Raw genomic sequence first — 14,993 nt, forward strand, 5'->3', positions numbered from 1 at the left:
GCAAGCACATGTTGTTCCTAGTTTGCTAATTTAAAATGGTGAGCCATCCAGAAATTAAGCACCTATTCTACTTTTTCTCAGCAGAAGAGAGGAATAAGAAAGTTATTTTTTTTTTAAGATTTTTTAAAAAAAATTTATTTACTTGAGAGAGAGACAGTGAGAGAGAGCATGAATGAGGAGAAGGTCAGAGAGAGAAGCAAACTCCCCATGGAGCTTGGAGTCCGATGTGGGACTCGATCCCGGACTCCAGGATCATGACCTGAGCCGAAGGCAGTCGTCCAACCAACTGAGCCACCCAGGCGTCCCAAGAACGTTATTTTTAAAAGATCCACGCATTCTACTTCTATTCAGGTGTATAAAGGTAAGATTTGGTGTCTGGTAGGGAGGCAGGGGAACACGTGGACTACCAGATTCCCCCGTTGAGACTGCCCAGCATAGATTCTGCCAGTTCATAATGTCATCCTCTATTATCCTGAAATTCAAATCAATGTCTAAAGCGGACTCTAGATTCTTCTACAAAGATCTAACCAGGAAAACGTCCTTCTTATTCTATCTTCACAATGGAGTAAGAGTCTGGTAAGTGAGAGTAGAGTTCCACCAAAACTATACTCAATGACAGATGAGAAGCATAATGAAAAGGTAGCCAATAGAGTTAGATTAGAAGTATGACCGACTAAAAATAGGACCTAGATAATTACTACTCTAGTATTAAAATTACTTCTTTTGCTTCAGGAAATGAAATTATCAGCTGTAGTGTGGTTCGACAACCTAATGTAATCAGGAGAGAACACAAAACTGTATAGCATTCCTTGGCAACAAATTCTGGAACCTGTTGTTATTGCCAACTGCATTGAAAATGCGTTCAGTTAACTCCAAGACCAAATTGGAAACAAGTTAAGGAGAAAATTTGGCTTTTACAAGTAGTCTCTAAGGTGTCTCTAAAATTTCAAAGTCAACCTTTAAGAGAAGGTTACAGGATTTTAATAAAACAAGACATCAGCTGTAGCTAGTATCTCCCTTAGACCAGCATTCAATAAAGAAGGTAAGGTCCTTCCATTTTTGAACTCTGCTTCAAGTAAGACTGTGTTTTGAATACTGGGCTTAACTTACATTCCAAATGTCTGGTTCCATTAATCAAATATTTGTCATATGGGGGGAGGTGTTTTAATCACTTACTGTTCCTTAAGTATTTACTGAATTAACAATTTGTAAATTAAGCACACAAATCACAGCTGCTCCTTTATTTTTGTGTATCACAGTAAGTGCAAACTTTTTTCCACAAACAATCCTGATATGCAGAACAGGGCTTATAATTATTAACTTGAAGTGGGACCTAGAGTTGTTGATATGCTAACGGGTCACACTGAATTTGCCTATCTGACATGGCAGTTAAAAATGAAAGCAAAATAGTTTATTGAACACAGTCCTCAAACCAATTTATAGACTAAAATCCTGCCTCTTTTAAATATAATCACAATAGTTACACTGAAAGTAAATTTCAGATTATATAGAATATTTTATAGCTTTAGATGTAATTAAGATTCTCTAAAAAATCTTAAAAAAAAAAAAAAAAGAAAAAAGGGCACCTGGGTGGCTCATTTGGTTAAGCAACTGCCTTCGGCTCAGGTCATGATCCTGGACTCCTGGGATCGAGTCCCCATCGGGCTCCCAGCTCTGCAGGGAGTCTGTTTCTCCCTCTGACCTCTCTCCTCTCAAATAAAAAAAATAAAAAATCTTAAAAAAAAAAAAAGTAATTGAGATTCTTAGGAAAATCATTCTGATACAATCTTAATTTTTATACTCTTGAGCTTTTTAAATGGAAATATTTCCAGGATGTCAGTTTTCAAAAAGCTAAAATACACTGTTCATATTAAACTGCTCCGAAAGTGTGCTAATGGGGAAAAATAAACACTTATAATAAAAATTTCACTGTAATTTTAAATGCTCACTTAAATATTTACTGAGCACTTAACTATGTGCAAAATAGAAGGCAAAGCAAAATGCTTTAAATGTTGTCTTACTGTATTAGGTAAAACTCAGTATTTACTCTGCCCACCCCCTTCTTGCTAAAGAAAAATGGAATTATAATGTCTTTGGGCAGAAACCAACATAGAATCGTAGACTTATCACTATTTTCTCCTTAAAGCCCATTCCTTCTTTGATACTCAGTGCCTAATTAATGGTGGTTAATCACCTTCTGCATCTCCCAAACTAGAACTCTGTTAGAACCTGGCCTTTCCCCTCCCATACCTCATCCTTCGATCAGCCAGCCACCAGGCGCTGCTGACTCCTCTTCAGCCCCTGTCCTCCAAGTCCTCTGCAGACCCCAATCTCGCTCTGCCCTGCACCTGTGGTTTCCCAACTCAGGGCACAAAACAATCTGCTGACACGCAGGAATATTAGAACACTTACATATATGTTTACTTTCTCTCTTTAGAAATAAGAAAGTTTGCTTCGCTAGTACATATTTAGTTTGTGGACTGAATTAAATACATACATAACTTAGAAATATATGAACAGATTCAACATTGCTAAAAGAACACGTGATAAATAAGTTTGGAGACTACAGGACCAGACTATTTAAATAGCACCTTATCTTGTCCTTCTGCTGTCTCCATTTCGGTAGTTCCACCTGCGTGTGGCCTTTAAAGATAAAGCTGGTCATGTCTTTTAGCTAACAAAGATCTGTGCTTGGTCTGTCATTTCTCTTCAGAAGGCCTACAAGGCCCCTTATGAAACAGTGACCATTCAACCTCTCTCCTCTCGCTGCTTTCTGCTCCCCACCCTTCACCCCTGTGTTCTAACCACACAGTTTCTGACTGTTCTCCATACACCCGGACCTTTCACAGCTGAATGCCTGCATAAGGCTATTCTTCCTGCAAGGGTAGCCAGTAGTTGTAGGAGGTTCCTACAGAAGATCACTGTTGGACTCCAAAGAATTTAGGAAAGTTACTTCATTTTCAACACCCTCAGATTCCCCTTTCTTAAAATAACAACACTGTCCCCTACTCATAAGATTGTGGTAATATTACAGGAGATGACAAAAGTAAAATCACCCGAGCACATCTGATCACTGCAATAATCCTATGAGGCAGGTACCACCATTATCCCTAATTTATAGGTAAGAAACTGAGATACAGAGAGGTTGAGTAACTTGCCCAAGGACACATGATTTGGTAAGTGGCAGAGCAGGGATTCAACCCAGCTGTACCCGAGTCGGAGCTCATTACCATTAGGCTCTCTGTCTTACTACGTTTTGATCTAGCTCAACTTAAAGCCCTCACTGGAGATATGAGGAGGGGAACAGATGATCGATCACATTCCTTCTGTCTAATGGTCCATGCTTCTAATTGAAATCTTATAGCTCAGGTAACAGCTTCATTGGACCTGCCTTCTATTAGTCTCACAAGGAGACAAGGTATAAGGAACGGCCTCTATGTGTTGATATTCTTAAAGAAACACAAAAGATAACAGGGAGAAAAAAATTAAATAGATCCCCTTTTCCTCTAATCTAGCTGATACCCTATTTTCTCCCCTGTCCTGATCAGAGTGGAAGATGAGATGGATTTTAGCAAAGTTACATCCCTTGACAGCAGTTCAATAGGGAATTTGAACTTCATGGCTTCTTTTCCAACAAAAGCTCATCATTAAATTAGTATAATCTTACTTGTTTAGTTCTCTTTACTGTTGTTTTTTTTTTTTTTTTTTGTGACAATGGGAAAGGAGGACATTATCACACCCTTCCCGAACATTCAAAAGCCTAACACATACAATAACCTAAAGAAAAAGATACTGATGTTCAACACAACTATAAAAATACACCCTTAAAAATGGACATACCGGGCGCCTGGTGGCTCAGTGGGTTAAGCCTCTGCCTTCAGCACAGGTCATGATCTCAGGGTCCTGGGATCGAGTCCCGCATCGGGCTCTCTGCTCAGCAGGGAGCCTGCTTCCCTCTCTCTCTCTCTGCCTGCCTCTCTGTCTACTTGTGATCTCTCTCTGTCTGTCAAATAAATAAATAAATAAATAAAATAAAATCTTAGGGGGAAAAAAAAGGACATACCGTAAAGAAATGTCTTAAAGGAATACCTAAAAGTATCTCCACTAGGCAATGCTCCGTGCTAGGCACTACTCCATTTGCTGAGGAGGAAGCAAGGAGCAAAATGAGGTTACCTGCTCCTGCTGGAGCTTATATTCTGGTGAATAGATAATAGGAGATTAAGTGACATATATATGCAGGCATGTTAATCAATTTGAGTTTGCTTCTATTCTGGACTTCAGCTTATACCTATTAGAACTGAGATGCATACTTATTAGTTTTGAATTATAAATAATAACACGTCATCCAGAGAGTGCCAGCATAGCATCTGCCCTCAGTGCAACTGTGAACATTTTCCTAAAGAGGGGAAATAGGCATTTCCTGGATGCTTCTTAAGTGCTGTCAGACATGGGAATATAAGTGATTTTAAATGTTATCTTGAAAAAGAGAAACAGGGAGATGATGTTAGGGACAGGATTCTAGAATAGGTCATCATTAACCCACGGAATACTGCAATGTTTTATCTCTATACTACTCTGTGACTTTACCACCAAGAGGTTCTTCTAGGATAATAAGGCATCCGAGAACTATATGAGGCTTTTTTGATAGAGAAAACAGACTGAGGCTCAAAAGCAGTGATTTTAAGATGTAGTGGCTAAAAGCAGTATGTACGACATATTTATTTTCACAATATAAAACACAAAGAGAAAAGTACTACAAAATCTCAACTGATTATAGGCTCTCTGGAAGATAGAGGGTTAAAGTCTGTTAAGGGCAAAGATCAAAGAAAAGCCCTAGAGATATAAGAGCCCTAGAGATAAATGCAAATAGAGTTAAAATGTAAGTAGAAAGGAGTAAGATGATGTCAAAAAGAGTCTCTTTCAAAAGTTTGACTAGGTGCAGCCCCGGGGCCCAGAAAAGACAAGGTAATACTTTATTTCTTTCTCCCCTACAACCAAGGGATACTCAGTCCTAACAACCAAAGTTTAGGAATATTAATATTTATGAGTTAATCACAGTATGAGGTAAATAGGCTTATATGCATTGGCCTTGGGAAACTCCATCCACCTAATATACGTTGTTCTTGTGGGAAAATGCAGTTTAAGTTCCAAGTACTAGATTTATGGACTCTTGGAATATGATTGTTCGTAGCTGGCCTGAAGAGAATGGTTCAGTTGACTTCATGATTAGAATGATCAGTGTTTCCAAAATATCTTGCAAAACCACAGAACTGTAGAACAACTGCCTAAGTGAACTGTGCCAAAGATCAATTCTAAGTGGCAGGCTCACGGCTCAAGCTTGTGGCTCACCCAGCTCCACTCGGGCCACCATGAGGAGCACTGGCAGAGCTGCTAAAAGAATATTCTGATGTTGCCATTTCTATTACATAAGTGACTATTTTTCTGCCTTGCATTTCGGCCATGATAATGTAAAAAAATTTATGCTAACTCTTAGGGTATATTCTGAGGATGTCAAGATGAGAACTCTTACTCTGGATCCTGAATTCTCCATACGGACCACACTGTAGGAACTGTAGTGGGTACTACATTTGTTAGCCTGACAACTTATACATGTAGCCAGGCTGTCTTCAGTCTTTAGGTCCCTGAAAAAACCTAGCAAAAAATGGAAAAACCTGTTTTCAGGTTTAGAAACCTGACTATTTTCTAAACCTGAAACAGTCTCTTAATGGCTGGACCTTTCTCAATAGAGTGCTTTTGTCCTGGCACTGCAACTGAAATAGCCAAAGGAAAAAACCAATATACTAATCAATTGAAATTACTTTATAGGTCTCAATTATACATGGCTCATGGAAAAGATTGTATGTTAGGAATAAGAAGAAATAATGTTAGCAAAATCATGAAAAGGTTAAGTATATCACAGATGAGTATTAGAAAACTAATCCACTCACTAGCACATCCCTCATGAGAGCACGTATTCACAATGGCTACCCCCTTCCCTCTTGAGCACACGTATCCAAGGGCCTAACAATGTTTGAACCGGCTATTCTACCACAGAGAAAGTTCCTTCACAGGAACTGCAGAATATGTTGGTCCTCCAAGTATATTCAAGTTGACTACAAAATCACAGTATCAATTCTATCTTCATTGTTAATAATACAAACCTATTCAAAATGTATAGCTTCCACTTTTTTCTTAACTGGAAAATGCAAATTATAAGAATGGGTATCTTTAAAAAAAACACAAAATTCGGTCTGTACATAGAGAAATAACGAGTCAGAGACTATTTCTATAGTTTAAATCACATAAAATATGTAGGTTTCAGAAACTACATAACAACTCACTCTTTAGTACCTTTGGTATTCTGAACATACTTGTATAATAGTGTATTATTTATTTATGTTACTATTGTTCTGTATTAGACCATAAATTCCTTAAAAACAGATTTCACATCTTATTCATTTCTATTTCTTCTCCATTCTCTAGTGGAGTTCCTGACATACAGTCCATTATAACAAATGTTTCTTAAACTGGGAGGATAAACTCAGTTGAATACATAAACCTCCATTCCTGATCCTAAAGTCCATATGTGTGTGTATGTATAAACATATATAAGAGAGACAGATGTTATTTTAATTTTTTTTTTTAAGATTTTATTTATTTATTTGCCAGAGACGGAGGAGAGAGAGCGAGCGAGCACAGGCAGACAAAGAGGCAGGCAGAGGCAGAGGGAGAAGTAGGCTCCCTGCCGAGCAAGGAGCCCGATGTGGGACTCGATCCCAGGACGCTGGGATCATGACCTGAGCCGAAGGCAGCTGCTTAACCAACTGAGCCACAGTTCCTACAGATGTTATTTTAATTTTTTCTTCACAAAGAGGGGACTTGGTTTATTTAAGAACTAGAAAGTGCACATTATAATACATGGTCACCTATTTTCCAGGGAACAGTAACATCATCTTAATCTCAATCACAAAGTAATACTCAAAGCTAAATATGGTCAGTATGTTAAAAAACTAGTGTCTTAATTCCCAAGCTGAAATAATCTTGTAGTATAGAGAAAAATGTCTAAAATGATTGAGCGCTCCATAACTTTTACGCAGATTTTTAAAAAGTCACAATTAGTCATACCCAACACAATTTATTGTTTACTATGGACCAATGGTTGTGCTAATAAGCACTTTGCTACAATATCTCATTAAGCCTAATAATGATACTGAGATAGGTATTATCACCCTCCCACTTCATTAAGAATTATTTTTTTGATTAGGAAAAAACTGATTATCCAGATCTAAGATGATCCAGATCATCTTAGAGATGATCTGGACCAATGTTCTCACTTTACATTAAAAAAAAAAAAAAAAAAAAAAAAAAAGAGGAATAGGACCTTCAGGGCATTATGGTAAATGAAATAAGTCAGAGAAAAACACTGTATGATCTTATTTATACGTGGAATCTTAAAAACATCAAACTTAAAGAAACAGAGAGTAGAACAGTGGTTGCCGGGAACCAAGAATATAGGAAGATGACAGTCAAAGAGTACAATCTTTCAGTTATAAGATGAATAAGGTCTGGGAATCTAAGGTACAGCATGGTAACTACAGTTAATAACACTGTATTGCATACTTCAAAGCTGCTACGAGAGTAAAACTTTAATGTTCTCACCATAGCAACAACAACAAAATGGTAATTACGTGAGGTGAAGGATATGGTAACTAACTTTATTGTGGTAAACATTTTGCAAATATATATACATGTATCAAATCATTACTGTACTCCTTAAACTTGCATATGTCCTATGTAAAAACATATACTGTTTTAAACTTGGATCTAAGTGAGTACCTTTTCTGAAACCATGTATTTATCTGCCTCACTGAATATTAACACATAGATGTCCTGAAGGCAATCTCTTAAACAGTTAACCAGAGTAGAACTCACTCATCATCTTCCCAATACACTTTCTTTTTGGTTCAGTGTCTCTCAATTATGCACAATATTAAACTTAGAAAGAAGAAAACAAAACTCCAGAAATTAATTGCCTAGCCTTATTATTACCGCTAATTTTACTTTCCCCAACTACATGGACTGAAAAATAGCAAGAGTAGTCAACCTGGACTGCACTTATCCTTTCTACTGATATAACAAACACAGAATACAGGTTTTGGAATCAAGACAGATCCCTCTTGCCACTTACCACTCGTGTAGCCTAAAACAAATTACTATTCTCTAAATATTTCCGATTACCTTCATAATCCTATTAGAAGCGAAGTGTTTTTTTGTTTAACTGTGAAACATCCAGAGTATATGTTACGAGGAAATGACTGAAGGTGTTTTTGCCAGTAGGATGATGCCTCAGTGAAATCAAAGTTCCCTCGCCTGACATTCTATGAAATATCAAGACCTCCCACTTGAAGCAAAGAGATGCCTATGGTATGCCTTCAGTACCTCCCTAATGGAGGAAGGAAGTGCACAAGGCTTGTCAATCATGAAAGGGTGAAAAACAAGCAGAGGGCTCCGGAGATCCAACCACAGAAAGAAAAGCAGAAGACAAAGTCCAAAGTAACTGCTATTTAACATCTCAGCAGAGAGTTAGGCATAATGATGAGTGAAAGAAGCCAGACACAAGAATACACATGCACCATTCCATTTCTGTAAAATACAGTACATGAAAAAATTAAATTATGGCGATGGAAATCAGAACAGTGGTTACTTCCAGATGGAGAGGGGAAGAGGGCCCGAGGGAACCTTCTGGGATGCTAAAAATGTTCTGTATCTTCATCTAGGTAGTAGTTTCATGAGTGCATACATATGTAAAAATTCACTGGGCTGAGCACTTAAAATCTGGCAATTTAAATGTAATAATACCTCCAAATTAAAAAAAAAAAAATGAAGGGGAATGACGGTCAAATCAGGACAAGGACCACAAAAATCTATAAGTTTCTATAACTTTTACCTTTTTAAGTTTTAAAAGTCTGGCCTATGGTGGATTTCTCTGTGGTGAGAAGCAGTAAATGTGTGATAAGTTCAGTGTTTTCTTGGAAGTAACTAGGGAGAGGGAAGCTGGGCAATCTTTGCTGCCATCTGGGTCTGGGTCCAAGGGGGCCAGAAACAGAAAGAGAGTAAGAGGTGGCCAAGTGCCTGACACAGGGACAGGAGAGTCAGGGGAGACAGGTGAGGCCAAAAAGTAACAAAAATCCCAGAGGTGCCACCCTCTTATCGGTTTTAGTTAATAATTCTTTTACATACCATAACAACCTCTGACATCTGGTAGGTGCTTATCAAACTTTACCTACTTGGTTAAAAATATATCATCCTTCCAACAGAATATCTAGAAATTACTTCCTCCTCAGTCACTCTGATTATAAAATCGACCTTTAGGCATGCACAGTATAAACTCAACCATAATCATCATTAGCTCGGACAATACCAAGGAAAACCTTGTGTGTTCTAGGATGTAAAGCTGTATGCACTCCATTTGAGAGCTTTCATCAGCTGTTAGAACCATGCGCTGTGCTTCTCTGACACATTTATGGAAGATGTTTGTGAAAGCCACAAAGAAGGGGGTACGGGAAACCAATGAACGAACCTAGATTGACCACTCCTTCACAATCCCACCATTCCACAAAAGAAAATAAAGGGATGTAATGGTCTAAGACAAAGAAAGTATAATGAGCAAGGCCTTACAAGGAACCCTCTATCTAAGTGGATGATTTCCTTCTCACCTTTATCACGATCATAGAGTAAATCTTCTGTTGAACAAGGGCTCCCATCCTGGGACTCGGGGGGACAAAAGGGGGAGACACAGGGTGAATGGCTGCTACAGCTACTGCTGCGCTCCTGCACAGAGGGGGTCTGAGTGTCGATGCTGCGAGTGCTGCTGCTCCGGTAGTGAGCAGGGAGTGGGGCTCTTCGACCGTCCGGGATCTCCAAGGGCTGGAAGAGAAACAACCATCACATGTGTGATGTCTACAGAGGAACACAGCAGGGCCTTGGTTTTCACCTTCCACAACCATATCACCACAGATGATTTTTCAGAGATTAAAAGACACCAGTTTTATGTCCTGTTTTCTGCACATTGTCTCCACCGAACCAAAAATTTACTTCCAACTACTAAGGATAAGCTGTTTTACCAATTCCGTAACTCTCTGTATGCATCTATAGATTAGCACATCTATAGATCCCCCTCCAGGGGAGGGGCTTTTTCCAACACTGTCCCCAACACCTACCACGGTGTCTGGCACATGGCAGACATCCAAAAAACATGCGCTGAACGAAGTGATTAAACTGCAAGAAGTTACTCTGATATGCTAGTAAGAAAAGTAAAATTGCATTCCTGCAGGTATAGATTTTTCTGTTCATTCTTTAATTTTTTAGACATCAGAACAGAACCATGTTTTCCATTTCCTCTACAGATTACCCAAAGTTTCCAAAAAGGAGATTGATTCTATTACTATTCCATAAAGGATGTTAATATAATTTAAAACAATTCTACTATTTTGGTATATCCACCTATGTAGGACTACTCATAATTCCACTTGGTTCTTCTAATACACTATTCTGAGTGGCAAAAATAAAAAACGGAAATGAAACTATAATCACAGAAACATATATTTTAGACCCAAAAGCCCTTAGAGCTCAACATCCTTACAAATAAAGGACCTACAGTTTAGTGCTTCTGACATCATGCTGATTACAAGGCATCAGAGTTTCTGTCACAGTGGACTCTCCCAACTGCTGCAGCCATAAACATATGAACAACTTTTTGGGAGGATAATTTTAGCAATATTCTTCAAAATTTAAAACATACAAATGCTCTGACCCAGCAATTTCACTGCCGGAAAATTGTCTTTAAGAGTATATGTTTTCTACATGTATTACTGCTTGTGATGACAAAAACTGAAAACAATCCAAATGCCCATCAACAGGGGACTTCTAAGTTATGGTACGTTCAGACAATGATTCACTAGATATTAGAATACACACACATATCAGGAAAGATATACAAGATACTTCTCACAATGCTAGGCAATACAGAGAGTTGAAAGGAAGTCTTACTTTTTAATTTTCTAAATATAAAATTGAACTGTTTAGATTTTGAAATTAAATCAGTTTTAAAACCTGCACATTACTTAAAGAAAAGACACACATTTGACATAAATTAAATAATTATTTTGGTCCCCCCCCCCCAAAAAAATCACAGGGGTAGTTAAGTCAAAGGCTATTTGATGTTTTCTTTTGTTGAGTACACATTTAAGATGTGGTCAAAATACAGGTTCACACACAGTAGAGTCCAGATTTCTTTTCTGGGACAGAGGTAATTTATAAAGCATTTTTGTAAAATCCAAAATGGCTCAATGACCTAACCATAAGGAAAGGTTAAACTAAAAAACTCTTAGAAGAAAACACAAGTATCATTGTGACCCTAGATTAGGCAATGGTTTCTTAAATATGACATCAAATATACAAACAACAAAAGAAAAACAATAGGGGTCCTGGCTGGCTCAGCCAGTTAAGCATCTGCCTTTGGCTCAGATCATGATCTCCAGGTCCTTGGATGTAGCCCACATAGGGCTCCCTGCTCAGCGGGGAGTCTGCTTCTCCCTCTCCCGTGGCCCCTCCCCCTGCCTGTGCACACTTGCTCTTTCAAATAAATAAATAAAATTGTTTAAAAAGGAAGAAAAAAAAATGAAGAAAAACAATGTATCAAGCTTTGTCAATACTGACAAAGTATTTGTTTCAAAGGACAGCATCAATAAAGTAAAGAGTGAAAGACAACCCTCAGAATGGGAGAGCAAATCATACATCTAATAAAGAGACTAAACCTCATAAAGAATTTCTACAATTCAACAATAAAAAGACAAATAATCCAGTTTTAAAATAGGGCAAATGATCTAATTTCCAAAGAAGAGATACAAATGGCCAATAGCACACAAAAGATGCTTAATATTATTAGCCTTCAGGAAACACATAGCCACACCATGAGAAGATGCCCACACCCACACCCACTAGGATGGCTACAATAAAAAAGGCAGAAATACAAGTATGGGTGAAGATGGAGAAACTGGAACCTTCACTCAAGTAAATGGTGTAGTGCAGACACTCTGGAAAATAGTCTGGCAGTTTCTCAAAAGGTTCAACAAACAGCTACCAAACCACCCATTCCACAACTAGGTATATACCCAAGAGAAATGAAAACATGTTCGCATGAAATCTTGTATATGAATTTCATAGCAGCATTATACATGATAGCCAAAAAGTGGGAACAAGATCATGTTCCCCAATTGATGACTAGCTAAACAAAATCCACACAATTGAGTATTTGACAATAAAAAGGAATGAAGTACTGAAATCTTACAACATGGCTGAACCTTAAAATCATTATGCTAAATGAAAACAGTCAGTTACAAAAGGCCATGTATTGCAGGATTCCATTTATGTGAAATGTCTAGAAAGGGCAAAGCTGTAGATCAAGAAAGGAGATTAGTAGCTGCCTACAGCTGGAGGTACTGGAAGGAAATGAGGGATGATTGCTAAAAGATACAGAGTTTCTTTCTGGGGTGATGAAAATGCTATAAAATTGATTGTGGTGATGGTTGCACAACTGGGAATATACTAAAAGAAACCCAACAAACCACTGAGTTGTACATTTCACATGGGTAAATTGCATGGTACGTGAATTACAGCTAACAAAGCTGTTACCAAAAAAAGGGCTTTAGAGACAGTTCTGAATATTAAAGGAAAAAAAGGGATTCCAACATCCCATGGAACCTTACCTTGGACACTTCCTCCTTCCCATTATTTTCTTTAATGAATACCTTTTCTAATTCAGGACTTATCCCTTCTACATTGCAGGGCACACGTGAAACGGAAGATTTTGGCACTGCTATATTTGACAGCGGCATGGGGACTGATCTTGATCCAGTGGCCTACAAAACATAAGATAAGGTAGTGTAAAATTACTTGTGGTCAAAAAACCCCAAGAAATCAAGAACTGAAAAGCATGGTAAATCTGAAAATGGCAACTCAAGTAAGGAGAGTTATTTCAACATTTCAAATACAATTTATAAATTCAGATTCACATACAGAAATTCAGATCCTAGAGTAAGGAAGGTAAAAAGGCTACAATCAAAATAATCCTTTACCCTGAAGTGTAGAGGTATAATGGTATAAGTATACACTATTTCGGTAGGAGAGCAGACAGACTCTTCTGCATTGTTTTCTTTTTCCCTTTGCTATTTTTACCGAAAAAGCATAGATGAAATCATGTCAGTTATATGTATCATGTGGCTTTACTGGACAGCTCTGTGTGTGTGTTTAAAAGATTCGTTTCCTTCACTATTACAATTACCTTCTAGTATTTTTCATTTCCATTTTGTCAACCATTTAAGAAAACTTTATGGATTATTAAACAGTGTGGCAATAGCATATCATGTTCAGTTCAGTAACATTCACTTACCAACTGTAAGGTTGTTTTCAAAAGTCTTTTGGAGGAGTTCTCAAGAATTAACCACCTCTCCCAGCTGTCACAGGGGGTACCAAAATGCTCATCATGGGAAGTATACTCCTCATCCCTATCACCTGTTTCAGCCATCCCCCCACATACTCCCCTCTGGTAACCATCTGTTTGTTCTCCAGAGTTAAGAGCAAGACAAGCCTTTCGATGCTCAAGGAGCTTCTACCACAGAAAGGAAGTATGAAAAACAAAGATGAACAAGGTAAAAATAAAAATAATATCTGGTCTCTTACTCTGAATGATTAAAGTTGATATGTATGATTCATAATGAGGTGGACTGCTAATCACTGATTAACACATGAATATTTCCTATGCTCAGCGCTGTGCTTCTGCCATCTGTGAACCACTGCCTGCTAATGCCCTTTGTTACTGACGCACGAGAGGTTTTCATACTGAAGTTGTAACTCTTTGTTATACATGTGTGCTAACTTTCGTACCAGATATCTTTCAGTACTTTTATGGTTTTTCATATTTAATATTTAACCTATCATGATTTATTTTTGTGTATGGTGTGAGGTAGTGTGTTTTTTGCCACCCAATATTCAAACTGCCAACATTTATGATTCTATATTTGATTTCCTTATGGATTTCTATATTTGATTTGGTTCTGATTTCGTTTCCTTAACAGATAATCGCTATACAGAGCTTCACTTTAATTGCTATTCTATAGTACATGTTGGTATCTTATAAGAAAAGCCTTTCCAAATTTCCTTTTCTATTAATTGGCATCAGTTTTCCATATGACCTTTCAGAACAACTTTTCAAGTAACAAAACAAATCCTTTTGAATTTCCTTTGGAACTCAACCTGCACATTAGTTTCAGGTAAACTGCTATTTGAAAAATATTGAGTCTTCTCTTCCCGTGCATAAATGTGTTGAGATTTCTCATTTAGGTCTTGGTTTTCTATTTCCTATACTCAAGTCTTTTTTTTTTTTTTTTTAAGATTTTATTTGTTTATTTATTTGACAGAGAAACTCAGCAAGAGAGGGAACACAAGCAGGGGAAGTAGGAGAGGGAGAAGCGGGCTTCCCGCCAAGCAGGGAGCCGGATGCTGGGCTCAATCCCAGGACCCTGGGATCATGACCTGAGCCGAAGGCAGACACTTAATGACTGAGCCACCTAGGCACCCCATATACTCAATAAAGTCTTATGATTTGCATATTTCTTTTATGTCAAATTCTAGGCATTGTATATTTTTCTTACATAAACTAACATGTTATTGAGAATTGTAATATAACAAGTAACATATATTTGGTGTCTGTCCTGGTTCTTGACAAACATTTCCTAAAATTCTTGTAATTTCCTAAGTGATAAGTATGCTAGGGGCAACTTTGATTCCGATATTTGGTTTCTGACCCTGGGAGAGGACACAGAGCTCCTAAATGCCTTGGGATTTCCTGGGCGATAGAAGGAAGAGTCTTCTCTTCTCAAGAGGTGACTCTTGACAGGCTCCTGGGTAGCTTCAGGATGGGAGCCAGTCAACAG

The 14,993-nt window shown here is 37.9% G+C and overlaps 1 protein-coding gene across 1 annotated transcript in view; it reads right to left on the bottom strand.

Annotated features, from left to right (window-relative positions):
- Positions 1–14,993, bottom strand: part of GLCCI1 (glucocorticoid induced 1) — a 100,672-nt gene that overhangs the window by 8,614 nt on the left and 77,065 nt on the right. Inside the window, exons 5-6 of the mRNA XM_059397538.1 lie at positions 12,768–12,920; positions 9,717–9,927 (exon numbers count right to left, since the gene is read on the bottom strand). Of these exons, the coding sequence (XP_059253521.1) occupies positions 9,717–9,927; positions 12,768–12,920 (364 nt within the window). The remainder of the gene's footprint in view (positions 1–9,716; positions 9,928–12,767; positions 12,921–14,993) is intronic.

The sequence above is a fragment of the Mustela nigripes genome, chromosome 4, assembly GCF_022355385.1.
Source record: "Mustela nigripes isolate SB6536 chromosome 4, MUSNIG.SB6536, whole genome shotgun sequence".
Taxonomy (NCBI): Eukaryota; Metazoa; Chordata; class Mammalia; order Carnivora; family Mustelidae; genus Mustela; species Mustela nigripes.